Genomic DNA, 19,711 nt, shown 5'->3' with positions numbered 1-19,711 from the left:
CTATTGTAAACTCCACGGGCGCGACATAATCAAAGACCCTACGCACCCGGACATACTCTGTTCCACCTTCTTCCGTCGGGAAAGAGATACAAAAGTCTGAGGACACGTACCAACCAACTCAAGAACAGTTTCTTCCCTGCTGCTGTCAGACTTTTGAATGGACCTACCTCGCACTAAGTTGATCTTTCTTTACACCCTAGCTATGACTGTAACACTACATTCTGCACTCTCTCCTTTCCTTCTCTATGTACAGTATGCTTTATCTGTGTAGCACGCAAGAAACAATACTTTTCACTATATACTAATACATGTGACAATAATAAATCAAATTAAAAAGTCATGCTGGTGGGGTGGGGAAACGTTCGTACATGGGGTGGGGTGCAGGTGTTACAGCGAGAAGCCTGCTAAATATATGTTAATGCATTATAAAGGGTTCACGTCATTGCATGGTGGGAATCCCGGTATGTCACTGGCGGGGACAATCAAGCGAGGAAATCCCACCAGCTTGGAAGTTGTTTTGGGACTCAACCTCGATTCTCTGCCTTCACCGTCATTCCCACCCACTGAAGACAGGGGTGGAAAATCCACCCACAACCTCTTTATGCACTTATTCTGTGAGTTCACAAAGAACTCATTTCCTAATATAATAAACTGTGCGCGTGTGTGTGCATGTTTGTGTTAATAAGCTGGGGCGGTGATGTGGAAGTATCAATTCTCCAAAGTAAATTTTATTTATTAGTATCACAAGTAGGCTTACATTAACACTGCAATGAAGTTACTGTGAAAATCCCTAGTTGCCACACTCTGGTGCCTGTTCAGGTACACTGAAGGAGAATTTAGCAATGCACCTAACCAGCACGTTTTTGGACTGTGGGAGGAAACCGGAGCACCCGGTGGAAACTCTCGCAGACACGGGGAGAACGTGCAAGCTCCACACAGATGGTGACCCAAGCCGGGAATCGAACCGGGGTCCCTGGCGCTGTGAGGCAGCAGTGCTAACCACTGTGCCCCAAATGTCAGGAGTGGGATTTGAACCCACTACCCTAGAAAGGGACCAGAACTAATCAGGACTCCACAAGGGAAAGAACCACGCTGCTCAAGTCTGGCGCCTTAGACCGCTCGGTTATCCTGGCTGATCCTGAATGTGAAACAGATGGCTATTGGCTCCCCTCGAATTAATTGAAGTCCAGGCACTAATTGAAATGCAACCCCTGCCATTTATAGTGGACACGCACACGAACAGGATTTTTCCATTGTACGCAATAGCCAGTTTAACCTTTGTGAATCTTTACGATGAGCGTTACTGTCACACAGGGTAGAGGCACAAAAATGAAAAGACACATATTTATAACAATTTCCAATGAAAGAACGGGAAGTCTGAATATCAGGTGACAACAAGGGGTTGAGCCAACAATTGTGTAAAATGTCATGCCAGTCTACACCTTTCACTCTACACTTTAGATCATAATTAATATGCTCCAGGTTATGCCTTTCCTATTTTTAATGTAGGTTTGACTGATTTCCAAAAGACATGCTTGAACCAAAAAATATTACATCAAACAAACAAATATGCCCTATGAGTCAAATGTACCATTACTGTTTCAAAACTGGATATAATTTATTAAAGCTACTAAATTTAGACCATTTATGTAACTGGTTATTTTCTGGAGTAGTTGTCCAACCACAAATGAAAACAATTATATTAAACAATCATTTTACTGTCATTCACTCAAGCAGTAATTTGGTTATTGGTCCTAATTTCATACCATATCGATCATTAATCTCATAGAATAATAGGATCACAGTCTGAGAACAGTTCTGGTATCCATGTCAAAATGTGGAGACGCCGGCGTTGGACTGGGGTAAACACAGTAAGAAGTTTAACAACACCAGGTTAAAGTCCAACAGGTTTATTTGGTGACCAAATAAACCTATTGGACTTTAACCTGGTGTTGTTAAACTTCTTACTATCCATACCAAAAACAGGATATGCAGGCACCGGAGAAATCACAAAATGTAATTCCTGGATTGCTATCAAAACTGAGAGGTTATACAGATTAGAAAAATTTGAGCTGGCATGGGCCTCTTGTTTGTGAAGTGAAGACAGAGGAATGACATGATGGAGGTCTTTCAAATTACAAAATTATTTGATAGGGTGGACTTTAGAAAAATGTTTGCATTTGCAGCGGAGACAGGAACTAGGGGCCATAAATAAAAGAGAAGCCACTAACATCGAGCAGGGAATTCAGGAGAAAAAGACTCAATGTGGGCTTTGCTACAACAAGGAGTAGTTAAGAATAACTTAAGAACATTGAAGGGAAAGCTACATAAGCACATTAAAAAAACACAAAATCCCTACAGTGCAGGAAGAGGTCATTCGGCCCATCAAGTCTGCGCAAACTCTCCAACAGGGCAACTTATCCACCCCCCTGTAACCCACGTATTTATCCCACTAATCCCCATAACCTGCACATTTTGGGACACTAAAGGGCAATTCAGCATGGCCAATCCACCTACTCTGCAGATCTTTGGACTGTGGGAGGAAACCCAAGCACCCGGAGGAAACCCACACAGACACGGGGAGAACATACAAACTCCACACGGATAATCACCCAAGGCTGGAATTGAATCCTGGTCCCTGGTGCTGAGAGGCAGCAGTGCTAACCACTGTGCCACCAAGATATGTTTGTGCAGTTAGATGAAGGAGGTTCATGTGGAGCACAGCACAAATCTTTTGGGCTGAAGAGTCTATTGTTATGCTGGAAATAATGCAGAGTTATAATCTTGGTGGCTTTGTATTTTGTGCATGTTAACCTTTTCATTGACATTAATTTCAAATGGTGCCTGTTCATATAACTCCACTGCTTTAACCCGGACTGAGGAAGTGAGCAAAATCATCGCCGAGTAGCTAACATTCCTGTTCTAATATGATCTAATATAGTGAGAATGCCTAGAGACAGACTGGTGGTCTGAATGCTGGCTAAGTGGACTAATGATTACAATTGCTTCTGTCAAAAATAAACAAACAGAGTACTTCAACCGGAAATGTTGAAATGTTAATACAAATGCATAATGATTCTCTCTTTTTGACCAATATCAGGTGACTGTCCATTTTAAATGCATTTTTAAGTGATGGGAACTATGTTATATTTTGAGCCATGTTAAGAACATAAGAACTTCAATAATAGAAGCAGATCATACAGCCCCATGAGCCATTCTATATGATCATGGCTGATCTCCTACTTCAAAACTTTGCCCACCCGCTTCCCATAATCCCTTAATTCCCCGAAAGACCAAAAGCCAAGTCTTGAATATCTGCAACAACTGACCATCCATAACCCCCCCGGGGTAGAGAATTCCAAACATTCACAATGCTCTGAGTGACAAAGTGGACAGGATTTTCCAGCCTCACTCACCCCAAAACCGGAAAATCCTGCCTGATGTCAACAGACCTTTGCATGGTCGGCCACCAACACCCCCCCCACCCCACCCGCTACGATTCCCATGGCAGGCAGAGCGGGAAAACTCCATCCCCCCCGCCACCAGTGTCTCCTCTGCATCAGAAAAGGTGAAACAACCTCTCACTATCTACATTGCCATGCTCCACCAAATTCAATGAGATCATCTCTCATTCTTCTAAACTCCAAAAGTGTAGATTTAACTTACTCAACCTCTCATCCCATGATATAATCCTGTGAACCTTTACTGTATCACCTTCAATGCAAACATATCCTTCCTTGCATATGGTGGTGAAAACTGCACTTCGTGCTTAGGCATTGTCTCAACAAAGCCCCATACAATTGCTGCAAGACTTTGTTATCATCTACTCAAAACCCTCCCTGCCCCCCGGTAATAAAGGTTAATATGTCATTAACCTTCCTAATTGCTTGCCGTATCTGCATGCTAACTTTGTGTTCCTTATAAAAGTGCACCCAGGTATCTCCACATAACAACATTTTGAAGTTCCGCACCTCTTAAAAAATTTGGAGGGGCGGGGGGGGGGGGGGGGGGGGGGGGGGTGGTTTCTCCAGGCCCAAGCGGGAACCAAGCCCACTGTGACCTGCCCAGGCTGCGCTGCCGGCCCCGAACGGGATAGAACCGAAGCCTATTCAAAGCCACCACTTTAAATATAATTAGCAGGCTTGTAGCCCAAGCCAAATAACCTTGACTATTCACCCGCCTCCCCAGAGGGATGTACACCTGGACCTTGAAACACCACAGCAGTGGGTCGGGGGAACATCTGCAGGTGAATCTTCCCAAGGGAAGGGGATCCATCCTCCAACCTCAGAATGCTCCTGGGGAAACAGTTTTGTTCGAATAGGTACATCTTCTGGTCTCAGACATCTACTTTCTTTCTTCAGTAGTGGGTCTGTGATGCTGGATGCTTTTTCAACTTGGCACCCAGACGCAACGGCACAGCCAGGCCTGCCCCGCCACTGAATACCATGTAAAACACCCGGGTTTGTAATTAATGAGGCTGGGGCTGGAAGATTTGGCATGTTTTCCACAGCAGGAAATACCCTACATGGGGAGGCAATAACCGAGTGGTTGATCACTAGACTATTAATCCAGAAATTCAGCTGATGTTCTGGGGACCTAGGTTCGAATCCCACCATGACAGATGGTGGAATTTGAATCCAACAAAACATATCTGGAGTTAAGAATCTACTGATGACCATGAAACCATTGTCAATTGTTGGAAAACCCCATCTGGTTCACCAATGTCCTTTAGGGGAGGAAATCTGCCGTCCTTACCTGGTCTGGACTACACGTGACTCCAGAACCACAGCAATGTGGTTGACTCTCAACTGCCCTCGGGCAACTAGGGGTGGGCAATAAATGCTGGCCAGCCAGTGATGCCCATATCCCACGAATGAATACAAAAAAATTCCCACCTCTGCCACATCACTTAAATCTCAAAAATGGAAGAATTTCACCCACTGTATGGGATTGCACAGTTTGTGGCAATATTACAGACCAGTGAGTCACACGTTAGTGGTAGGGAAACTATTAGAGAAACTTTTGAGGGAGAGCATCTATCTCCACTTGGAGGGGCAAAACTTAATCAGGGATAGTCAGCGTGCCTTCATCAGAGGGAGGTCGTGCCTAACATGTTTGAGGTGGTGACCAGGTGTGTAGACGAAGGTGGTGCAGTCGATGTAGTTTATATGGATTTCAGCAAAGCCTTTAACAAGGTCCCACATGGGAGACTTGTACAGAAGGTAAATTCACATGGGATACAGGGTAATTTGATAAAGTGGATTCAAATTGGTTCAGCAGTAAGAGCCAGAGGGTGATGACAGAAGGCTGCTTTAGTGACTGGAAGCCAGTGTCCAGTGGCGCACCACAGGGATCTGTGTTGGGCCCACTATTATTCGTCATTTATATAAATGACATTGATGACTACATGGGGGGTAGGATTCATAAGTTTGCAGATGACACAAAGATTGGACGGGTGGTTAACAGTGAGGCGGAATGTCTTGGGCTACAAGAAGATATAGATGGAATGGTCAAATGGGCAGATAAGCGGCAGATGGAATTTAACCCTGAAAAGTGAGCGATGACACACTTTAAAAGGAGTAATTTGACAAGACTGTACTCAATGAATAGAACACTAGGAAGTTCTGTGGAACAAAGGGACCTTGGCGTGTTTGACCACAGATCTCTGAAGGCAGAAGGGCATGTTAGTAGGGTGGTGAAGGTCACTTGTCTTTATAAATCGTGGCAGACATTACAAAAGTAGGGAAGTCATGTTGGAGTTGCATCAAACTTTGGTGAGACCACAGCTAGAGTACTGCGTGCAGTTCTGGTCGCCACATTATAGGAAGGATGTGATTGCACTGGAGAGGGTACAGAGGAGATTCACCAGGATGCTGCCTGGGATGGAACATTTAAGTTATGAAGAGAGATTAGATGGGCTTGGGTTGTTTCCGTGGGAGCAGAAAAGACAGAGGTGACCTGATCAAAGTGTACAAGATGATGAGAGACATGGACAGAGTGGATAAAGAGCAGCTGTTCCCCTTAGTTGAAGGGTCAGTCATGAGGGGACATAGGTTCAAGGTGAGGGACAGAAGGCTTAGTGGGGGGGTGGGGGGGGGGGGATGTCAGGAAAACCTTTTTACCCAGGGGGTGGTGACAGTCTGGACTGCACTGCCTGGGAGGGTGATGGAGGTGGGTTGCCTCACATCCTTTAAAAGGTATCTGGATGAGCACTTGGCACATCATAACATTCAGGGCTATGGGCCAAGTGCTGGCAGATGGGATTAGGAGGGAGTTCAGGTGTTTCTAATGTGTTGGTGCAGACTCGATGGGCTGAAGGGCCGCTTCTGCGCTGTATGATTCTATTACTCATTTACTGATAATGACTGTTAATTTTCTAAGGTTCTGAGATTTTTTTCATTTCTGGAGGCAAGTCCTCAGAACAATAAAAATAGGATTGACCCAGAGTTATCTCTTCCCAGACTGGTGTTACTAGTGGAGGGCCAGAGGGATCAGTGTTGGAGCCTCAGCTTTTTACATCTATATCAATGACTTGAATGAAGGGACTGTATGGATAGTAACTACATTTGCTGGTGACACAAAGATAGTGAGGAAATTAAGTTGTCAAGAGGAGGTAAAGTGTCCACAGAGGGATTTAGATAGATTAAGTGAGAGGGCAAAAATTTAACAACAGCATAATGTGGGAAAATGTGAACTTGTTGACTTTGGCATGGAGAATAGAAGAGCAGTATATTATTCATGTGGACTGAGATGTAGAACTCAGTGCTAGAGGGATCAGGATATCCTGGTACATGAATCACAAGCAAAGTTGATACACAGGTGCAGCAAGTGATTAGGAAGGCAAATGGTGTTTATTGCAAGAGCAATGGAATATAAAAGTAGGGAAGTGTTGTTGAAGCTGTGCAGAGCCTTAGTTAGACCGCATCTGGAGAACTGTGGACGGTTTAGGTTTCATTACTTAAGAAAATATATAATTTCATTAGAAGCAGTTCAGAGAAGGCTCACTCAACTGATCCCTGAGCCGAAAGGGTCATCTTATGAGGGCAGGTTGGGCCTCTGCCCTTGGGATTTCATTAGAATGAGAGGCAATCTTATTGAAACATAAAAGATCCTGAGGAGGCTTGATAGGCTGAATGCTGAGAGGACCTTTTCCCTTCTGGGAGTCCTAGAACGAGGGGATGCAGTTTAAAAATTAGAGGTCTCCCATTTAAGACTGAGATAAGGAGAATTCTTTTCTCGGTGTTGTTCACCTGTAGAATTCTCTTCCCCAGAGAGCAGTGGAGGGAGGGTCATTGGATATATCCATTGCAGAATTAGATAGATTTTTGACCAAAAAGGGAGTCAAAGGGTTATGAGGAACAAGCTGGAAAATGGAACTGAGTCCACAATCAGATCGGCCATAATATAACTGAATGGCGGAGCAGGCTCGAGGGGCTGTTTGGCCTGCTCCTAATTCATGTGTTCAGATGTACTGCGGAACAGAATGCCTCGGAGGGCCAAACAGAATAGTTTGTGCAAAAACCTCTTCTTGCAACACCTTCGTTGCTGCTTTGGGAAATCCTGTGCTGCAAACAGATTGTCGATCCATCCTTGTGGTGCACGACACTGAGCGATTGATGGAGAATGGCTTCCTACTGAAAGCTACTATACACTTTAAAGCCATGGCAGGCATGTTTCTCTCTAATTGCATTAATCTGTCGAATTACATACTGTAAGCTCAGTCTGAATGACAAATGAGACCTGACATGAGGAGATTTGTTGGGATTTCCTTGTGTACAACACAGGTAGACACAATGCCTGGACCACAGTGTTCCTTTCTGATTCGTACCCAGATCGGAAATCTTTGTTTAAGTATAAACTTCTGATAAATGTCTGCCTCCCCTGTGATGTATTAGACAATAAGCCACACTTACCTACAATAGGGATACAATTCTCTTTATAGAAGAATGCCTACAGTGTAGGTGGTGTCCATTCGGCCCATCGAGTCTGCACCGACCACAATCCCACCCAGGCCCTATTCCCATAACCCCACGTATTTACCCTGCTAATCTTTTGACACTAAGGGACAATTTATCATGGCCAATCAACCTAACTTACACATCTTTGGACTGTGGGAGGAAACCGGAGCACCCGGAGGAAACCCACGCTGACACGGGAGAATGTGCAAATTCCACACAGGCAGTGACCCGAGGCTGGAAGTGATCCCCGGTCCCTGACGCTGTGAGGCAGCAGTGCTAACCACTGCCCTACCGCGCCAGCCCGGATGAATTGCTTCCTTCAGTTCTGGTATGAACAAAAAGTCAAAGAAGCATGATTTTTATTACACAAGTACAGTTCCATTGCACATGACTGCGCATTCATTCTCAATGTGAATTATAATGGAAAATAAATGACATTAGATTAAAATCAATGGTATATAGATAAAAGGAGTTTACTGATAATGATAACAATAATAGGAAGTCCAATTACAGTAGTCTGAAAATAAGTGAAATAGTCAAACACTATAATGTACATGTGGCCCTGTATATTGCATTTCATAAAGTCAATGATAATAATGGCAGATGATCACACAACATATTTCAGAAAATGTCAAGGTACAAACTCACTTTAGTAGCTGCTCGTATCTATTTCTATTCACGGAATCATAGAATCCAAGTGCAGAAGGTGGCCATTTGGCCCATCGAGCCTGCATCGACAACAATCCCATCCAGGTCCTGTCGTATCCCTGTAGCCCCACATATTTACCCTCCTAATCCCCCTGACATGAAGGGGCAATTTATCATGGCCAAGCAGCCTAACCCGCACATATTAACGTGATAATTTTTGCCAAGCATTCAAAATACCTCGGAAAAAAACCTTCAACAAGCACAAATGAATAATAATGCAATATTGTCATCAATTTTTAAAAGCTTAGAGTGGGTGATATTGAGAGTAGGGAATGAGATTCTGACCTCCAGTAGCATCAAACATTCAGAGATGGTATAGCATTGTTTGCACAACAGACTACATTTTCTCACTCTATGCCACTGATGATTAATTTTTTGCCCACCGCCATTACACATCAGAAAATCCTGGGTGCCCTGTCCATTATTGTCCAGTATGCCTTGTGGTAGTTAAGGCACCTCAGTGCCAGTTTTTGGAAAAGTACGCCATACAACTTCAGCTGCACATTGAAATGACATTTACTTTGCAATGATGCTAAATTTGCAGTATAAATTCAAAGTCATGAATCAGTTTGACTCCAGAGAGGAGTGGTGTGAAACTCCCTGAAGAAGGGCTCGCAACACTTCAGTTTGACACTCCATAGATGCAACTCCAGTATGGTGTTAAATCAGGTTTAAAAATGTCTGCAGTTGATTCTGCAAACCCTCTGGGCAATTCACAACATACCTGGTGTCAAATCTAAATGCATAAAAGGGTGTGGACACTGCAACTTGCATTCTAAGCATTTGACTTGCTGGGGGAAAAGCATGTCTCACTTGTACTCAGGCACTTGCCGAGTTCTCTCCTGGCCAGAGGATCAGAATTCCAGCCAGATAGTATTAATGCCTGTCCAGAGCACCACTGTTCTCAGAGCTACAGCTTTAGTACAAAAGCAAAGTTAAAAGTGGTGCCCAGCTCAACCTCCACAAAAGCCAATCCATAAGCTCTGTATTAAATTGTCAATTTAGTACCAATTACTTCTCTTCTGCAGGTAACCTTTGTAGTGCGTGCCCATTAGGAATAACCCAACTATTTCATTGGAGTTCTTACAGTCTCCAAACAAGGCAGATTTTCATCAATAACATTGATTAGATTTGGAAACCATCAAGTATGTCTCACATTACGATAATGGATAGGATTAATCTGCACTCTTTCATTTTAAGCAATTGAAAAACATTTCTGCTTTTAAATGGATAAACCTACCTTACTGGCTCCAGGGAGTAAATGTAATTTGACATACGGATCAGCAAGCCCATTGTGGTCCATTGACTTAAGACCCTTTAGGAAAAATAAAGAGAATACTTATTGTCATTACTGATGCTTTAAATTCAAACCTCAATTAATAGATCAGGCGTATCAATAAGTAATAGTTACGAACCCCGAATCATCTCCCCTCTCATGGTATTTTGTTTATGCTATCTTCACAAGACATGTCTGACTATCTGGATCTGACAAAGGAGCAGCGCTTATGGTATTTGCTACCAAATAAACCTGTTGGACTTTAACCTGGTGTTGTGAGACTTCTTACTGTGTTCACCCCAGTCCAACGCCGGCATCTCCACATCATATCTGGATCTTAACCAGGCTGGGGAAATGGAAATGCAAATGCATAAATTTAATACAGGATACTACTTTCCAGCACCATGCTCTGGTATTAAAATAGTCTGAATTGTGGAACACTGACTATTTGAGAATAAGCGCTAATTAGATTTGCTGAAATAAAATTATCCAGTGTAGGGCGTGTTGATGATGTCCAAATAATGGGCTAATGGGGAAAGGTTACAGCAACATTACCATTGTGCTAGTTTGAATGCAACATTTGTCCTACTTTTATTGCCAGAATTTCAGAAACGCAATTAAACATAAAACTCAAGTGGACTGCTGGTTATCAAAGGAAAACTAATAAATTATACATAAAGACAAATTGCACATTTTAATGGGGAAAATATAACTGTGGCTTTCGACAAATATCAAATCCTGAGCAAAAGTAAATACTGCTGACCAGAATCTATCTTAAAGCTAAAATTCAAAACAGGTTTTCTCAATATATTCATATGAACTATTCTTTCATTTTTAAGGCTTACTGCTACTACTGACTATGGTTCTCACTCAATAACTTTTATGTGCAGAATACTCATAATAACGAGAATTTAACTTCAACTGTTATGCAGTACATTCTTACAATAAACTCCCCATTATAATTGTACTTTGCAAAATCTTCAATGACTGCGAAATAAACTTTCCATAAAGGACAAGATTTCAGATTGTATTAAAATTATCCTGGTCACCCAAATTCTACAAGTTACCAAAATTCTACTGGATTGCTGAACTTTCTTTTGTCATTTATACAAAATATCCTGTGCTTGTACTATAGTTTACGCATCCAAATAAATATTTCAAATGAAACAAAAGATTCACCAATGAATAATTGTATTAGTCAGTGTGCTATTCAAACATGCAAACAGAAAAAGGAGAGAATTTGGGCTTGTTAGTCCCCGTTTTCTGAGCCACTATGAGTTCTCAGAGTCAATGGTGTCTGCAGTATGTACGCACACTGGAGGGGGGAATTGTGCCTGGGGTCATATTGGTATAGGCATTATTGCACACAGTGGCTGTTCATTGGAAACATGTGGAACAAACACATGATGTCAATCTGGGCAAAGCACTGACTTTGTCCCAGGCATGCCATTTTGGAGCTCAACACTTCAACCATTGCCCTTTTCTCAACCTCAAACAGCTGACCATGCCATCAGCAGCAGGAAACAAAACCACCAGTGCATTCCGATTAATTACATGTTGGTTGCCAGTCGATTTCTTCTGGCTGTTGCTGTGACCCTACAAGTGTTGCCCTGTTTTCTATATTCATCTCAGGTTGCACATGTCTACAGGGAGTGATGTGGCAGATGCTAAAGCTCTTGTAGCAGACTTCCCTTCAACCTCAGTCTGTCTCAGACTCACAAAAATGCTGGGTCCGAGTCTCACTCCAGCCATGCGTTCAGCAAACGGGCAGCGACAGTCCCGGTCAAGTCCTGAGGGAGTGCTACACTGTCAGCAACACCACCTTCAACCCAGGTACCACCCTCCCTGCCTTTCCCAAACCTGCACCCAACCCGCCCCCTTGGGACATCTGAGAGATCCCATAATGCACTATTGCTCCCATACGAGACTACACCAGTAGGAATTTTCCTCAGAATAAAGCACAACGAAGAGACCGAACAGAGGCCACACAGGTCAGAACAAGCTGCTGAAGGAGGAGGAGGAGGAGAACAGCTGCCACCTGGAGGCCATAGTGTGTTCAGGGACCAGTTCACTCACTACCTGAATCACAATGAGCCACAACAGCCTGTGTAACGATGTCCTGATGGAAACCTGCCAACTGCTACAGCTACCCCTACAACCTCGGAGCAGGGCATGGGCTGGACTATCAGCAGCTGTCAATGTGACTACGGCGATGAACTTTCAAGCATCTCCATGCTGGAGCTAAAGTGATTTTAAAAATCTCAGTTTGCCATCCACTGTGACTTAAGGGGAGTCATGGAGACTCTGTTCAATGAGAGCCAACTCCATTTCATTCTCTGCTCCCAGAGGCAAGCAGGCATTCCCATGGTGCAGGGGGCCATTGATACTACTCTGCGGACACTGCACTGTCAACCCTACCACAAACTGGAACTGAAAGGGATTCCACTCCTTTGATTTTCAGCTGTTATACGACCATAAGTGAATCATGCAGGTCAGTGCCTGGCAGCAGTCAGTCTGTGGCAGCCCATTGCGCCAGTTGCATTTTTGCCAGTGCAGTGAATCAAAGAGTGGCTACTGGTCAACAAAGGCTATTTGCTGATGGCATGATTGATGACTCTGGTGTGCAATCCAGGCGCAATGTGTATGTACTGAGAGCTATGCTGCCACATGAAATGTGAGAGCAGACCACTGGCACGACACTTCAGCTGTCTGCACTGCTCTGAAGGATCCCTGCTATTGTCGGCATAGCAAGTGGCAATGTATATAATGGTCGGCTGCATTCTCCACAACCTCACCATGATGAGGGCTCAACTCTCACCACCAGCTCTACAATGAGCAGCAGAGGAGGAAGTGGAGAAGGAGGAGGTAGAGGGAGAGGAGAAAGAGGAAGGGAAGAGGCAGTCCCTTTCTGGCAGGCCTTTCTTTACCACCCAAGTATGATATCAGTAACCCCGTGTCTGCGTGAGTTTCCCCTGGGTGCTCCGGTTTCCTCCCACACTCCAAAGAAGTGCAGGTTAGGTTGATTGGCCATACTAAATTGTCCCTTAGTGTCAGGGGGATTAACAGGATAAATACATGGGGTTACAGGGATAGGGCCTGGGTGGGATGGTTCTTGGTGCAGGCTCAATGGGCCGAATGGCCTCCTTCCGTACTGTAGGGATTCTATGAACCCCAATTCCAGTTCACCAACAGTTCTACAACTTAACCTGCCTCTAACTGGCCACCATTCCCTTGGCCACAACGCAAAAAATAACAGACATCACAAAATAAACTTTTCAAACCAAATTTATAAATGACATCTTTCCACACCGTATACAAAACTCAATGTGCGGAATTTCTCATCCCACCTGCCACGGGAATCTTAGCAGGCGGGGGCGGAGCATGGAAAGGTCCGTTGACCTCAGGCAGGATTTTCCGGTCTTGGGGCAAGCACGGCCAGAAAATCCGACCCAATGCATTCCTTTAGTGACCGTCTTCCATGTGCTTTGGCCTGTCCTAGTGCCCCTACACATTTCTATCCAAGTGCCTGCTGAATTACTGGTGGAAGGCTGTTGACTTTCAATGGAGACGACAGCTGAAGGCCTTTCAGGATGCAGTCAAGCAGCTCTGGGCTTAGAAGGCCTGGCTGGCTATGTGCTATACTAAATCTGCATGGACAGCAGCAGCAAATGACCAGTGGAAATAGTGTGGGTGGGGAGGAGGAGTGGTGTTTCTTGAGAGACGATAGTAGGTTAGTGCTCCATGGGGCCATTGCCACTTCCCAGGGGTAATGCCTTAACAATCCTGGCAATGCGTTTGAAGGCGGATTTCTGGACCACAATCCCCTTTGCATCCTATAGTCCATAACCCACGATGGAGCAGTCTGGGTTTATAGGCAGCAATATCAGCTTGCTTGAGAATAGCCTGAGTTTCCACTACACAATGATTCCCAACCTTCTCAGTAACTTCAGTGAGACAAATAATTCCATGGCACAAACACTTTTTTTCAGCTGAATCAATTGCTCATAAACATCACATTTACTTTGGTTACGGTCTTACTAGAGAGGTTTGCTATACAATGAGTGAATGCAACATGCTAAATAAGGATGACATGCATGAATGTTTTAAATCCATCACAGAAAACACCGTCTTCGACAGCGAGCACAGACATCTTTTCAAAATCTCTTCAACTCAACTATTTCTAACTGTTCATTGCCCCAAATCGGTTCCGGCGTTTAAATTTCGCCTTTTCACGTTATGAATTGAATTAACAGAGGAATTAATCTGATCCATTTCTTCTTTGATCAGGGGGTAAAAAAATAATCTGGCAAAGAAATGTGGATGCAGTCAATTCCTTGCATCTACTAGCTTGCTTTGTCTTGTTTTGCTATCAATTGAAAAGCGTGTGAACGCCATTGTTTGGTTTCTCTACGATAACTCGTAAAAACTATCACGTCATCTCAATTTCATCCTTTGGCCACCTGCATTTGGAATGTTCATGGTTTAGAATCGAAAGGCCGATGCCTCACTTTGATGGCTAATTTTCACAAGTTTTGAGAGTTGGAATTTGGCTTGGATTGAAAGCTGCACAAGATAAAACAATAAGTTTGTTTTAAGTTGATTTCACGACTTTTGTACAAAATTTCATGGCACACTTGGACAGTTCTCACGGCACGCCAGTATGCTGTGGCACATCGGTCGAAAACCACTGCACTACAGCGCTCAGACTTTGGGTAGCTGCTGTTTGTGCTGCAATGGAAGTTGTAACATCGGCCATTAGACACAGCATCACGTGTGAATGCACATGGGTAGTTGTCAGTGTATGTGTATCCAAGGCTTGCATTGCAGTGGGAGAATCACAATTCACATGTGAAAAGGATTAAGTGGAGAAAACAAGAAGCGACCGATCTGGCCAACACTTACCGAATTTATAGCTAATTAAGGAACAAGGGATTTGTCCGGGTGTGAGGTCGAGCATATGAAATGGAGGATTGAATAATTGATAGAGATTGTTGGTAAGCAGGGAGTGAAGTGAATTCATCAGTGGATAAGACTATTTGGTCAGATATGGTATTTGAAGATGAACTCACACCTTGATTACTCATTCCTGATCATTATATTGCTCCCTGCACCGTGTCTATGTATTTGGAGCTAGACTTCTAGCATTGACCTTTGTTCCCATTGTCTTCTGAGCATCAGTCTGGGTCCTTCTGTTAACTCTGGGTACAAGCTGACTCCTCTTCTTTCTACCTCTATCCACAAAGATCTTCAGTGCAGCTTCCAAAAAACTTGGGAGTCTGCTCTCTCCCCTGTTGTAACATACCTCCCTCTTTCTCGGGTCAGATGCTCTTCAATCATGGCTCCCAGCACGTGCTCCAGCAACAAAACAACTCCCCATTAACAGGTGCAGACCAACCTGAAGCGGCGCACTCTCAATATTGGCCATCTGCTGATAGGGAACTAAAGGTCAGCATGGTTGGTCCTGGTGTATGCAGAGATAATTCAAACGAGTCAGCATCCTATCCTAGAACCACAGAAATCACTGCAGTGCAAGGAGGCCATTCGGCCCATCGGGTCTGCACTGACTCTCCAAAAGAATATCGTACCCAGATCGAACACCCCCACCCACCCGCCTAATCCCCATAACCCCATGCATTTACCATGGCCAATCCACCTAACCTACACATTTTTTGGATACTAAGGAGCAATTTAACATGGCCAATCCATCTAACCTGCACAGCTTTGAAGCGTGGGAGGAAACCGAAGCACCCGGAGGAAACTCTCACAGACACCGGGAGAACGTGCAAACTCCACACAGACAGTCCCCAAGGCTGGAATTGAACCCAGGTCCCTGGAGCTGAGAGTCAGCAGCGTTAACCACTGTGCTGTTACCTGCAATGCAATCAATTGATCCTCAAGCCCCTTTAAGGGTTACCAATTTAACCTCTGAAGGGTCAAGACTTGAAATTTGTTTATGCTGAATGAATTGTGTGAGAACTAGGACAGAGAATGGAAATCAGCCTAAGTTTGGTTGCTCTGATTGTGGTGCAGCTATTCTCTATTGGGAAGTGAATGTGTGCGGGCAGTAGCTATGGACAGGAAACTATCTGTGCCCACAGCAGCACAAGTGAGGAAGGAGGAAAGGGAGAAGACGACTTGGTGAAATGAATACTACAAAGTATGAAGAAAGAAAATGTGGAAATTCCTTCAAAAGCAGACAGACACAAAGGTCATTCGAGTCAATATGCATCAATAACAATACAACAGGGTCTGCAGAATATGACTTTTTGATAATAGGACATTTTTTAAAAAATAATTCAATTACAGCAAAATAAATACCATCAATTCTCACTATGACGAAGCAACAGTAATAGTTTGTGCATGCTGCCTAAATGTAAAAGGTGCCATTACATCATCATTGCTCTGAGTACAATGAATAATGTAGGTTTGAATAATGGTGGCCAACATTAAATTATCAAAAGTTTTAGTTAATACTTTTACATTTGAGCTCCATTATTTGGAATATGTCCAATTGCATTTGCCGTTGTTAACTAACCATGTAACTCAAATCGCCTTGGTAAGCGTTGATACAGTCAATGCATAGTGTGATGATACTATGCCTTGAAGAAATGTACTTGAGCCATGTCCTTGTGCAGGATCCTTTATAGCAGTTTTTATTTGCACTTGGATCTGTAGTGTCTGCCGGCATGCTGTATTGCTGTTGCAGCAGTATAATTGTTTCTAATGGCTAGTATGTTGGTTTTAATCTGAACTAATGCTGTTTTCCCCTGGGATTTTACAGAGTGGGGCTTGATTGGGATGATTGGCGGATATGGTCATGTGACAAGGAAGTTGGGCTTTTTCACAGAATATTCAAGCTTAGATGCTGCTTGTGGAGTTGAGAGTGTGCCCTCTTTTCCCTCTCTGGAGTTGGAGACTGGAATCTACCAGGAGATAAGTCTTTTTTTTGGAGATGCTGCTGCATGAGAGTTGTTGCTTTGGAAGCTGCAGAGGGAGAGGTATCCTTTTCTGTCTCTGTGGTCTGGAGACAGAGAACTGCCATAGGCTGGGTTTGCTTTGCTATTTTGATATATTCTTCTCTGAAAATTGCTGCCTGGACTTCTGTCCAGAAGTGTTAAAAAACTGAAACTTCAGCATCACATGAGCATACTTGTTTTTGTGCTAATTCTGAAGGGGGTATGCCTATGGGGTATCACTTTACACTGGAACAACAGAGATAGCTAGCTGTTAGGAATTATACTTTGTCATGTTTAAGTCTTGTAATCAGTAAAATTTGTGCTAATTTATTTGTTATATTCTAACTGTGTTCTTAAATAAACTTTGTTTGATAAAAGCTTCCTAGTGGATCATTTGAATCATACCTGGAGTGAAATATCTTATGCTCACCAATGCCAAAATCAAACGTAAAACTTAGGGCCTAAGCTAATTTCACAAAACACCTTGGAGTTTCTGGCTTGGGTCTTAATAATTGCATTTGCCATCATTAACTAACCATGTAACTCAAATTGCCTTGGTGAGCATTGATACAGTCAATGCATTGCTAAATCTCTTCATTGCTGCATTGATACCTCAGCAGTATTGCTGATGAGAACACATAGAAATGGAGTCGCACCATTAGCTGCAGTGGCAGAATACTATCTGCTCATGTTTCTCTGTGCAGTATCCGAGGGTCAACACTGTTGGTGACAAACAACGATACAACTGGAGAGGTTGTAGACCATCACTGTTTCAGCCACAGTCAGACTTTATTTTTTATCTTCCTAGCCTATAGAGGCTTTTCCTTTAATTGGAGATGATATTCAGCCACAACCTAACAAATGCAGCATGGGAGTAACTGTAGGTGGACACAAGATTACCTTCCTATAGGTTGCACTCCTCTGAAACTTCTCCCCCCAAAACAAGAACCAGAAGCAAAACTGTGGCATTTATGGGAATTAAGTTATTAAAATAATGCTAATTTTACATTGGAAGGAAACATCCAATAGATAAGTGTCCCTCCATTGTTTGGTTTCTGGCATGATAATCACCTCTCCTATACAAGCATATTTCAAAGCTTCCCACTGCCGTAATAATGCATTGAATCAGCCAATTAAATGCTTCAGAGAAATGGTTAGTCTCCTGTTCGCACCAGAGTTTTGCTCATTATTGGCGAGAGAATGACAAATACCTGGGCTTTTTAAATTGGAAAATTTCAGGAACAAAAATGGGTCTTTTACCACTCACAGAAAAGGAATTCCTTTGTATTGACAGATGAAGAAAGAACACAAACTCAAAACGTATTGAGCACTTTGACTTTAATATTATTTAAGCCGCCAGTAAACAAATTGGATATTTTCACCTAAAAAGGCTGCTCAAAACATCACAACCTTCAAGGAGATCAGCTCCGAGGGCCTTTGTAGTCATAAAGCATCACTCAAACGCGAGGAATAGCCAGTTAGGAGAAATGCTGGGGTTCGCCAATGTTTGTGGAGGACTACCCCCATATAAAAAGCATCATCTTCAGAAGAGGACTGCAGCAAATGTAAGGAAACTTAACAGCAACACGGTGGCACAGTGGTTAGCACCGCTGCCTGACAGCTCCAGGGACCCAGGTTCAATCCAGCCTTGGGTGACTGCGTGGAGTTTGCACATTCTCCATGTCCGCGTGGGTTTCCTCCGCGTGCTCCGATTTCCTCCCACACGCCAAAGATGTGCAGATTAGATTGATTGACCATGGTAAATTGCCCCTCAGTGTCTCAAAATGTGTAGGTTAGATGGATTAGCCATGGGAAATGTGTGGAGTTACAGGGATAGGGAAGAGGCCTAGGTAAGATACTCCAGTCAGTGTAGACTCGATGGGCCGAAAGGCCTCTTCTGCACTGTATGGATTCTATGATTCAATGAAAGGGAGAGAAAAAGAAGTGAATTGGAGGGATAAAGAATCTTTTTAGTAGGGAAGAAACATTTCACAAGACCAGCTCAATCCCCAATGTATGGTCTCACCTATTTGCCAGTGAGTGTGAAAATGCAGGCATGAGTATAACTTGAGAAAACTGCTTTAAACTCATCTCAATTGTTTCATTTAATATCAGCAATGAAGGAAAAGACACCACAGTATCTTCCACAAATGAGTCCCACACATCAAGTAGTTCGTAAATTCAAAACTAATATAAAAACATGGGTCAATTTTCTTTCGCTTGGTGCCAGAGAATGCTCAAATCCTGCATGAAAAGCAAAGGACTAAACAGCCGATACCCATAATACTGGATCTCTGCTCTCTTGACGTCGCCTCAGTATTTCTTGATGATTCATCGATGTTGAGAACGGGGTTGTTGACAGACCAAAAAAAAAAGCATAGCCAGCCATGTCACCGGAGGTGGAGAGGACATCGACAGTGTCCAACCTCATTATCCTCCTCGAATGAGTAAAAATAACCCATGTTCAGAAATAACCAGGAGGAATGGACTTGAGGACATCTTGCCCGACTTCCTTGTGCTTGCAAGATCAACAAGGGGCAGGCAATAAGGAAACTGTTACAAACAAAAACAAGTGCTACTTTCTCCCAGTGGTCAATTTGCATGAGGCCAGAACGTTTTCAGACAAGTGGATGGTTTCCGAGAATTGAACTCAGAGGCATATTTATTGTTAATATAACGAGCAGGCTGCCAAAATGGTTCCAAAAAGAAAGAAAGTCCTCAAAGGGATCTTCTTCCACAGCAGAAACCTGTCAGTCTCATGCGAAGCTTTATTTTCTTCAGGACTAGTTGTGGCTTTTTTGAGATAAGGAGGA

The 19,711-nt window shown here is 43.4% G+C and overlaps 1 protein-coding gene across 1 annotated transcript in view; it reads right to left on the bottom strand.

Annotated features, from left to right (window-relative positions):
* LOC144501333 (double C2-like domain-containing protein beta) overlaps positions 1-19,711 on the bottom strand; it is a 297,483-nt gene that overhangs the window by 178,350 nt on the left and 99,422 nt on the right. Inside the window, exon 3 of the mRNA XM_078224962.1 lies at positions 9,907-9,981. Within this exon, the coding sequence (XP_078081088.1) occupies positions 9,907-9,981 (75 nt within the window). The remainder of the gene's footprint in view (positions 1-9,906; positions 9,982-19,711) is intronic.

The sequence above is a fragment of the Mustelus asterias genome, chromosome 12 (genome assembly GCF_964213995.1).
Source record: "Mustelus asterias chromosome 12, sMusAst1.hap1.1, whole genome shotgun sequence".
Classification (NCBI taxonomy): Eukaryota; Metazoa; Chordata; class Chondrichthyes; order Carcharhiniformes; family Triakidae; genus Mustelus; species Mustelus asterias.
Note: the sequence above shows the minus strand (reverse complement) of the source record. Positions and strands in the feature narration are given on the sequence as shown.